We start from the raw sequence: 11,737 nt of genomic DNA, 5'->3' as shown, positions 1-11,737 counted from the left end.
AATCAAAAAGAAACAATAGACACGGAGGCTAAACAGGGGAAAATATTTTACAAACGTATTATATGAGCAAAGGTAATTTTGCTTTAGTAGGAGCCCCGGCAAAGGTGATCGAGTACCACTGGGGCTCCAGCAGGAATACGTTACAGTAAAGTCGAATAATAACTTAAAAAGTTAAAATTCATGCGTGCAATATCACATCTTATATAAATTGCCTAAATAGCTAACATATTAGCGTAAACCCAGGAAAGGGTCGCCAGACTATCTAAATAATATACGATAATATAAAGGACAACTGCAGTCATTAAATGACTGCCTCCTGCATCGGCAATGCTCACCAAAACACACTTAAATTAATGAATTTAACCGTGAAAAGTGAGACCAAAATTACACCAAGGAAAGATTAAATACTCAACTTTCCATATGACGAAGATGTTGATTGCATGGTGAAATAAATTCCAAATCTCGAAAAAAACACCGGGCTAAGGGAGGGCACAAGAATAGGAATGGCATCGCATTAGTAGTAGGGAAGGGGATCCACCAGGTACCTAGAACGCACCCCTTCCTTTTTGCCACTCTTCCCCCTTACATCAAGTGTTAAATCTATTTGGGGTGAAGATTGCTATGTGTCGTATCTAGAATACGTCCCCTGATATTATACGATATCCTTTATTGGATACTCGTGCTAGGAGTTGGAATCCTGGAGACCTTTGGTTTTAATTCTATGGGAGTATCACTGTAGCAAATATCCGTTAGAAGGCTACCTATAGGAACCCTTGCATCAGCATGTCAGGGCCTGAGCCCAAATATATATATATATATATATATATATATATATATATATATATATATATATATATATATATATATATACATGTATATATACATATACATATATTTATACTTATATATACATATTATTATTATTATTATTATTATTATTATTATTATTATTATCAATTGCTAAGCTACAACCCTAATTGGAAAAGCAGGATGCTATATATTTACATATATATATATATATATATATATATATATATATATATATATATATATATATATACATATATATATATATATATATATATATATGTATATATATACAGTATATATATGTATATATATATATATATATATATATATATATATATATATATATATATATATATATATATATATATATATATATATATTTATATTTATGCATATATATATATATATATATATATATATATATATATATATATATATATATATATATATATATATATTCTACTTAAGTCTTGTAACTTTATTCATAAAAATTATAGCTGCTATGCTACTATCTCTGTACAATATACTTATTGTTAATAAAGTATTACTATCTTTTCACCTCCATCCAGCCATATTAAATATTTTTAATGACCATATTATGTACGCACCCTCAACAATCATTCCATAACTTCAAACCACTAATGACTGCATATCTGTATTGTCATGGTCGACACACGCCATTCTGTCAGCCTAGTTGCCAGGTCTTAATTTCTGTTCTCACCATGCCTACAAAATTGAGAAGACATTTCTCGAAATAAAGTAAGACATTAATGGGAAGTAGATGCTTGAATCCATTTTTCTGAATTAGACCGGTGTCTCAAACTCTGGTGGTTTCGGTATCACATTAATCAGAAGCCTAGTTCATTATTTGTATTAAAAAGGAGGATGTTATGGGCTTTGAAATAGATAGTAGGCTGTGAGCAAATCATTAGTGAAGCTACTCACAAGTCTGGTAACGGCGTGGACTTAGTATACACTGACTCCCCTGGGGTTACAACAAGTAAGGCAGGTTTTCCAGTTGTGACATCTGATCATCCCTTAATTTCATTAGCAATGATGACTGAGTGCCCTGTCCCTGATGTATCATATTCATATAAGATATTTATAAAATCTCATTCAAACGGAAATGGCATTTTAAGTGTTTTTTTTTTTAACTTGATTTGGCCACTATTGTATAATAATGTTGAGCCTGTTGTTTTTTTTTTAATGAGAATATGGTTAACTTAATTGAAAGGCGTATCCATTCTCGTGTGCTAAAGTCCCGAGTGAAACACAAATCTTTGTTCAATGATGATTGAAGACATGCTTATTGGGAAAAGCAGCAGGCCTATCACCTTTGGAAGGGTAACAGATCAGATTTGACTTAGAATAACTATGCTCAACTAAGAGCTTTTGCTCACAGAGTTTGTGCTTCAACTGAACAGGAATACAATTTAATCATAAAGGAAATCCTTTCTGGTGCAACCCAGGAACATAAATGGTGGGGAACCCTTACATCTGCACTCTTTGGTGTAGTCGTAACAGTTCCTCCTTTACTTAAAACAGATGGCTCTTGCCGCTGTCCAAAGGAAAAGAGAACTCTTTTGAGTGATTTGTTGGACAGTAAGCATAGTAATGAGAAACTTTGCCATCCTCATTCTTGTTTTCCTAAGACTAAACTATATAAGTTAGCTTTTCGTTCTTGTAAAATTAAATCACTCTGGATGATGGACCTTATGGAGGTTTAGACCCAAATGGTATTTTTCCTTTGTTTTTTATAACGACTGCAGATTTCTTAGTTTGTAAGTTACCTATTATTTTCTGCAAGCTAGCAAGAAGAGGTTCTTTTAGCACTTTTGGGAGAATTGTTAATGTTACTCCGTTATATAAATGTTGAAAGCTCACAATTTTCATTACTCCCATATTATCTAAAGTTTTTCAACGTCTTTTGACAAAACGTCTAAATAGGTTTGCTGAAGGTAGTCGTCTGTTCCCTAGTTTACCATTTGATTTATGTCTTACAATCTCCAATGCTGTGCAGGGGTCCCTTGATTGTGGTTCAGAAGTTCATATGATTAGCCTTGATTTTAGTGCTGACTTTAACTATGTTAATTCTGAGGAGCTTGTTTTCAATTTAAAGCAGTTGGGAGTGGGTGAGCATTTTCTTAGCATCATTATTGAATTCCTAAGTAATAGTTTACAGAGTTGTTGTTGTTAATAAGCACCATTGTGCGTATAGAAATGTGATATTTGGTGTTCCTTGGGTTAGTGTTCTTAGCCCATTACTTTTCATACTAATTTATATACACATGACATGTGGTGTGCGCTAGAAAACAAGTTCACTGCATATGCAGATGATTCTACTCTCTTTGCATCAATTCCATCTCCTGAATGTAGATCTGGTGTTACTGAATCCCTTATTCTATAGAGTTTTATCTAAAATTAACGCATGGTGTAAATTATGGGCATGAAGTTGACTGTTAATAAAACTCAAAGTATGATTGTAAGTAGGACAGTGGCTCCTCAACATCTAGATTTTAGCCTTAATAAGGTTATTTTTTTTTTTTTGTTTAACCCTGTATGACTTAAAGTTTTAGGCGATTCTCTATAGCAAATTCACTTTTGAGAAACAAATTTGGTCTGTCTCTTCTTCAATTTCACAAAAAGATTGGCTTTTTGAGAGTCTTTTTAAGATTTTCGGTGATCATTCTCTTCTGAAGAAGTGTTTTAATTCTTTCATTCTGTCTTGTTTCGAGCATTGTTCTCCTGTCTGGTCTTCAGCTGCCGAATCTCATCTTAATTTGTTGGATAAGAATTTACAGTCTATTAAATATCATATTCCTGATCTATATATTAAGCCTGGGCACCGTCATTCAATTAGTTCATTATGCATGTTGCATAAGATTTTGCATAATCCTGTATTCAGATCCTCTTGGACAGTACCCTCCTGTTCGTAAGACTAGTTATGCAGTTAATTCTAATAATAAAGCCTTCTCCATCATGTGGTTCAATACTATACAGTATTCTAGAAGTTTTATTCCAGCTGTAACCAAGTTGTGGGATGATCTACCGGATCAGGTAGTTAGATCGGTGGAACTTCAAAAGTTCAAACTTGCAGTGAATGCTTTTATGTTGAACAGGCTGGCATAAGTTTTCTCTTTATAGTTTATTTATGAAAAATCTATTTTAATATTAATGTTCTTCAAATGTGTTATTTTAATTGTTCATTACTTCTCTTTTAGTTTATTTACTTCCTTATATCCTTTCCTCACTGGGCTATTTTTCCCTGTTGGAACCCTTGGGCTTAAAGCATCATTCTTTTCCAACTAGGGTTGTAATTATAATAATAATAATAATACAAAGGAGTGTATAAATTTGTTAGCTGAAAGCAATGTGTATAGTTTAATGTTGAGTTGTGCATTAATGAATACCTTTGGTTTTGATAAAATTCGCATAATTTCATGTTTAGAATATAGCCAACAGTGATTTCTATGCTTTATCATTGATAGGGCCTATTTCCTTCAATGCTAATAACTAAAACTTACCATAGTAAGAAAACACATCCACCAGCTGACCCTTGAAAAAGATTTGCAAAGTGAACTTTGTTTTCTTCACACCTGGATTTAAGGCTTCATGTTACAAGTCATTGTAGTTAGGTTCTTATTTTTCCTTTTTCTGGCCTATTTTCTTAATTATTGACAAGCATAAAACATTAATACTTATAACCAAGGTTGAACTTTAAATGCATTTTCATTTCCAAAGGACAGTATTGGAAATACTGTAGTTGTTTTGTAATATATTTTATTACATATCGCCTAATTACTGAGACCCATTAATTTTTTAAGAATCATATACATGTACTGGAATTGGTTTGTTTTCTTATTAGGTTAATTTAATTGTATTAGTTATACAACTGGGGGACCCTGCCATAAAATCATGATGGCGCATGTATTATCTAACATCATGTTACAATGTATCACGATCAGTGATAATTTCAATCTTAAGGTAGGTAATGGTGTTCTGTTTCCATAAGGTTTTATTTATGTGCATTGTTGTTAATGTAATTACTGTAAACAGTTGGATGTACAGTATGTTCATTTGTCTCTATTATTCATTTGATATTTTGGTGTGACCATTTTTGTTTTTTGCCAACATGGGTTCCTTGTTTTATGATTTATATTTTAGAGGAATTTGATCCCCTTATAGACTTCATTATGAACACAGTATTTACTCATATTCAGTAATAATAATATAGGGAAGAGAGTAAAACTCAAAATATTTTTCTAAATATAATTATGATTTTTATAAATATTTACAGATTTTACATTCTCAACGGACCTGAGTAAGGATATAATTAGGAAACAGCATTAAAACTGTTCACACTGACTATAATGGTTTCCGCCACATACTGAATGAACGTCTCCTTCTCTCTGGTGGCATTCCACCAAACCTACTAATGAACTTAGACTTTACCAAAACTAAATTGAGGAACCATATGAACTCTGAGTCAACCTGATGGAGGATGTACAAGACATGTTTACAAGTTTTCATAAAGTCTAATTACAATGAGGCTTTTAGGAATCCTTCTGTTTCCTTGACTGTTTCTAAAAAAATTCCAAATAATTAAAGGCCTAATCATAATTGGCAATAATTTCGAAACATAAAAATGGACAGTACAATAAAAAATAACAATTGATAAATTTAACGAAGCCTGAAGGGATCAAGTATAGACTCCTTTGTATACCATACTATACAAACATTAATCTAGCTTAAGTGCATCACTTTCCTTAATAAAAGGGGGTGACACAATCCAGACATGCCATTAAAAGCATGGTATAGGCTAAAAGATCCCTAATGGCATTTAGAATGACAGGAGACAAAGAGGTGAAATTGAGGTAACAAGAGTACATTTGTTATTATTTGGTTGATTCTGATTGGTTTGGACTGGACCACACCTGGGATACACAAAGAACTTCCCAAGGACCTGTACATGCAGAAATTAAATTCACACACACGCATACACACACATTAAAACACAAAGGGGTACAGCAAATAGTATAGGTAGCCTTGTAGAGCAGGGAAGTGGACAAAGGACAACCTGAACATAATAATGTTCTCTAAAAATGTCCAAATAATAATACAGTGCATAACATTCACATGAATGGCATATATCAAATACCAGAAGGCATGAACAGCTTGTATTTAAAAAATGAAGATGATTTTGTTTCAAATTCTGTGTAAGAGCATTGGACAACTGTATGGCTAGAAGAATACTTTTTCTGCAGGGATACCTGACAGCAACACAGAAACCATGCCTGAAACTGTTTAAAATGAAGCTTAAAAATTGTCAGTCAAAAAAATAAACTTTGGAATTACAAAATACAGGTAACAGTCATGGTGACATAATAGATGAAAAAGAATTTGAAAATTTTTTCAGGCATGACAAATGACAATGATTAATCAATCAAAGGGTAAAATTTAAGATACGTTGCACAGGCCAAGGTTATTGCAAGGTTTGGAAAATACATATACAGTTTACAAGATAACAGCCATTCAGACTTCAAATATGGCTACTCCATTCACTAACCAGTATTTCATTTAGTATCTACAGCAAAAATCATTTGGAATGGTACAGCAAATACCAACTGTATACCACATATGCGGGGCAACTGTTAACTTAAAAAGAAAAACTGGTCCTTTTGTCCTGCACTGAATATGCAATCACATCAGTCATCAACTATGAGTAAACGGAAACAAAATAAAAATTTCATATAAAAATCAAAGTTAATTTAAGCTTCATAAATGTTCAAAGCAAGTGAAAGAAAACCAACAATAACAGATGAGGAAAAACAACAAAACATGATAATCTATGAAAGATAAATCCCAAAACATTTAGCAAGGCATTGATTTCCTTTACAGTAAAATTAGCATGTTGTACTGTACCACCCATGCTTAGTTTAGTCAAATTAGTTTATATACTGTATAGGTGACTACAAGCAATACCTAATTGTTTCACATGACCTATGATACATAAATAATGATAAAAATGGACAACATCGAGCATGTTGAGGAGTAAGCGTAGAGTAGGCAAATAGCACTAAGTCCTATGGAGGAGAATACTATGCCTTGGGGAAGAATGGAAAAAGAGAAAAAAAGGCACCAACATTTTCTTATATATCTTGCCGCTGAAATGTAGCAGTTTCCTTTTATTGCTGAGTATCAGTCACACCTGCTGAATATCACATCAATAACTAGGGACAGCTACAAATGACTTCTGTACTACTGACATCTTAGTGTATAAGTAAAAAAAAAAGGAATATTAAAAATGCATACCAACTCTGTGGTCATGAGAAAACCAGCATTAAACCATGATGTGTTTCCTGGCAAAAATCATAAATCAGTATAAATCTATTTCTTAGGTTGACAGTAAATTCTATACTGCTTATATATAAATAAAAAGAAACAGAAGAAAGAAAAAGCGGTATGTCTCATAAATGGAAAAAAATACATATTTACAGGCCCTGTTACATCTCACAACTACACAAAATGAAACACTCAAGTGTCATATACTGTACATATTTTTACTGTGTACTCAAGAGTCTTCCTGAAGTCATAAAACATGCATCTGTTCCTTCGGGCACAGACGAATGTACAGTGAAAGAAAGTGTTATTTCTTCTGCCATGTAAACACACCTTAGGAAGCATTATTATTATTATTATAACAAGCTAATGGAAAAAAAATATAATGACCCACATTCTTATTCCCAAGAAAAGCAGAGCCATGCATTAAATATGTTTTAAATAAGTCATTATAAATAGGGAAGTCTAAGCACGATCTCTTAGACTTTGTTGCTTAGAGTAAACTAATAGGTCTAAAAGGTTTTACTGCAAAAATACAGAGAAGACTAGTGAAAACCAGAAGGAAAGGTAACAAATAAATATACTGCAATGGAGGACATACAATACATAAATGCAGCTAAAATGAAATCATAGGTGAGTACCACATTGAGAAAACTACAAGAATACAATAGTAATTATATGTTATTGTATACATGGAGAAAAACCTTGCAACATTATTTCCAAATATTAAGTAAATTTGCAAATAGAGTAAAATAAACATCCAGGCAATGTCAAAAGGCTTGGGAATTTAATCTTTATGGAACGCAATGAGTCTTATTGACCACTCAATAATAAGCGAGAATGAAATAATTTATTTCAAAAAAATAAAGTCTTCTGTAATTCTGATGCATTCTATACTTGAAATACTTCACAGTAAAATATCTAGAGAGAACAAGGCCCCACTGGGCGGTGATGTTTCTTTGTGGTTCAATAAATACGGACTGATAATGCCCTTTCATTGTGCTCTTTAAATCTCACCCTCCTATCATATACTCTTGTCTGAACTTAACCTTAAGTGTGTCCACTCTAATGTTATATCACATCAAAAAATTTATCTTAAATTGTAATCTTCAATTCCTTTTTTTTTAAATTTTTGTATGTGTATTGTCCATACACATTTGTATAAATGCACTAGTGTGTGTAATATAAACATACAAACACATCTGCAAATACATGTACATAAACTGTTTAAGTAAAGTTAGTGTTAGTAGAAAATGAATCACAGTTTTGGTGCCTATTATGACTGGGATAAGGAAGGCTAAATATTCGCTGATATTGCTCTCCTTACTTCTATTGCAGGAATAGAATATACAGCTAGAAATAGTCTCTGTCATTTCTTCATAGATTCTATGCCTCGAATTATAGGAGAAATGTAAAGCTCAAGGAAAGTCCCAGGACAGAAAGGCTACTTGGCCCCATCTTCAGGAGGCCTCCCTCCCAACACCTTTTTCAGTGGTTATCAATGAATACCATCCCTCTCTCGAAATCTGTTTCGCTATATTGACACTTACATAATCATAGCCATCAACAGACTGGTAGTCTCAGCAGTATCGGCAGTCCACCTAAAGCTCTAGAATGATCTAATTACAAGTAAGTCTGGATAGTAGTCGGATTTATTCAATAGTTTCATTCTGAAACATCACCATCAAGAAACGTCATTTCATCATGTAATGAATGATCACTACCTTTTATCTGATATGACTTGGAAAGATTGGCGCATCCATGCAGAACCCGAGGTGATAATATTTTGGGTATTTGAGTGGTGATGAAGTGAGCAGTTGTAGTAGTAACAGGGGTGTGATGGTAAGAGGTCCTCTGAGTGTGTGTACACGTTAAGGGAGAGATGGGCATCTTGAATACTTTGCCCAGAACAGCAATAGCATCAGCAGCAGCTTATGTCAGTTTATATCCAACATAAATTAGCGACCCGACTAGTTTGTGCACATAGTAGGCGTGGTGGGGTCGGTCGTCCCTATAAGAGGGGGGTAGGGGTTACAGGGGCGGCAGGTCCCACGCCAGCACCGGCTGGATTGGTAGCAATAGCAATTGTAGCAGCAGCTCAACCTCCACCGGTGATGTCGGTATCCAACGGGGCTTCACAAACCCCGAGTCACCGACTGCAGGATGTGGCAGTGTTGGGGCTACAAACCCCATGGGGTCCCCCTACAAGATGGCCATCCCCCAGGGCCTGCTCCATTTCCATCTCCTTCTCCTCCACGAGATGAGTAGTAGCTGTGGTAGTGGTGGTTGGGGGATAATGATAACGATGATGATGACGAGGGTAGTTGACACGGAGGTTAGCGGGTCGGTACCTCCGTCAGAAATAGACATCTTGCATATCAGTTGGTGTGGTAGACGTTGACGCCGAGGAACTGTCTAGGCAGTTATTCTGAGTCCAAATTTCTATCTGCCGATGGCACTCCTTCAAACAATCCTGGAATAAATGAAGAGAAATTTTTGATAAAGTTTATTCATGTGTAACTTACAGCAAGTACTTGAATGTGATAATCAGAGTTATTTACGTGAGGGTTAATTTAAAAGCTCGGCAAAACTAGTAAATGACAAAGGCATAATAGAGGTAGTGTGTTGGTATCCATTTCCTTGCAGCATCCATAAAAAACAAGTCGAAACTCTTCTACCAAAGGTTTACCTAAAAAACTTTAGTTTGTAAACAATCTCTACTACACCAGACCCAAAGAGAATTTGGGCAGGTCGAAATATATTTCGCTACTGTTTTCTTGCTACAAATATACTCTTTGAACTTAGATATCAACTCAAATCACACAAATAAATAATTGAATTTGATGCCGTATCTTGATAGAGTACATTGAAACTTTACACATAATTGGGTTTATTTTGGAAAAACTAATAAATGAACAATCAAGATATCAAAAATACATTCCTCTGCTCTTGGTCCTCGAAAAAACGCACCCCCATTAATTAGCAACGGTGAATGTCATGTAAGTTCAAAATGGGGTCAAACCACCTTAAGCAAGAGCTGCATTTAGTAATAGCATACTTCCGCCAAGTAACGAAAACTTGCTATAGCGAACAAGGTACTGTTTACGACAATTAACGTCATTTTCGCTACAAATCATCCGAGTTCTCTTGCATGGCAGTTAATGTCTTTAACTAAGAGTAATAATAATGGGAAAGATGATTTCTCTTCACTAATAGTTACCAGCTAATCAATTATAAGTCATCCACTGATTACTCCATCAAAGGTCATTTTAATCCTTTGACCAATTCTTGAGTTATCCTGATAAGCAATATTTTTCACTGAAGTCTGAGGAGGTAACGACATTGCATTCATTGACATTTATAAACAACGAGGTGAAATAAATGTAAGGGAGGGAGGTAACACGTTAATTCAACTTATGCATTTCTATTTACTCGGTAACAAACAAATCACTTTTGCGATGTGTTTGGTTGACACTTTGGAGTACCTTCATGTATATAATCAGCGCCCTGTGTGAATAAAAAGGCAAAATGGTAAGGCAAGGACGATTGGTTTATCATTACGATTACATGAAGAGAATGCACAGCCGCATAGGCTATTCAGAAATCCATTAAAAACTGAACTCATCGATATTCACATGACCGTTAGTAAATTCTTTGATGTACATAAATAATGATATGTATATTAGTGTTAAATGAAAAATTAGTGTAAAATAGCGCAATTTGTTTTTCTTTCTATTAAATGTTTTTCCCCACAGTTAATTCAGTCCAGTTTGACAAAATAAATTCTTCACGTAATATTGCAATATCCGATGTGATTCAGACATAGGCACAATATATTTGTGTACCATAAAGTCTTCCACTCTCACAGGCGCCTAGAAAGGGCGTCAGGATCTGCCAACGTGCATATTTCCGTCCCTAACTCCGGAGGAAAGGCACGGAATGGTATGAGCTCAGGCACTCGCCAGACATAACCCTTCTCTTCCCGCAAAGTTCTTATCTATTATTCAGTCACGGCTGACCAGCCCGGACGATCTCAGGTGTTTGGGCTACATAAAAAGTGTTTTAAGACCACTGCTTCAACCACCATAATCCCTAACATACTCCCCTCATCCTTTTCACCATCTTCATCATCATCCCCACCTCCCTTGCCTTTTATCCTTTTTAGGAACCGAAAACATTAATCCATGATGAACAAACATGTACCCATCCCGCATCTACGTAAGTTTTAGCAATCTTTATAGTTTCTGTTGCAGTACTATCCCCTAAATAGCCAAGCTACTTACATAACATGCCAACTGCCTGCTTACACAAAACAAAGGGAAATGATCAGCATGATAGAGAAACGGATGGTGGCTGACCTCTGGATAAACAAAAGCCATTCTAGGCAAACCTAGATTTTGTTACCAACAAACAAACCTAACTTTCAGTGCACAGGGTCCTATGCCCAAAGGCTTATATAAACTATGTAGTTACTTTAACCTTTTCGTCTGTGACTCATACGTGCACCACTTGACCTAAACCTTGAACCCCACGCCCACTCTTAAATCCCAAAACCCAACCCTAGCGATTTACTCTCGATATCAAACGT

General features: G+C 34.7%; 1 protein-coding gene across 1 annotated transcript in view; it reads right to left on the bottom strand.

Moving 5' to 3' along the window:
- Positions 1–5,065: 5,065 nt before the first annotated feature.
- Positions 5,066–11,737, bottom strand: part of LOC137644020 (G1/S-specific cyclin-D2-like) — a 71,639-nt gene continuing 64,967 nt past the window's right edge. Inside the window, exon 5 of the mRNA XM_068376900.1 lies at positions 5,066–9,622. Within this exon, the coding sequence (XP_068233001.1) occupies positions 9,506–9,622 (117 nt within the window). The 3' untranslated portion in view covers positions 5,066–9,505. The remainder of the gene's footprint in view (positions 9,623–11,737) is intronic.

This window comes from Palaemon carinicauda, chromosome 7 (genome assembly GCF_036898095.1).
Source record: "Palaemon carinicauda isolate YSFRI2023 chromosome 7, ASM3689809v2, whole genome shotgun sequence".
Taxonomy (NCBI): Eukaryota; Metazoa; Arthropoda; class Malacostraca; order Decapoda; family Palaemonidae; genus Palaemon; species Palaemon carinicauda.
The sequence above is the reverse complement of the archived record's forward strand: the minus strand, read 5'-3'. Positions and strand labels throughout refer to the sequence as shown.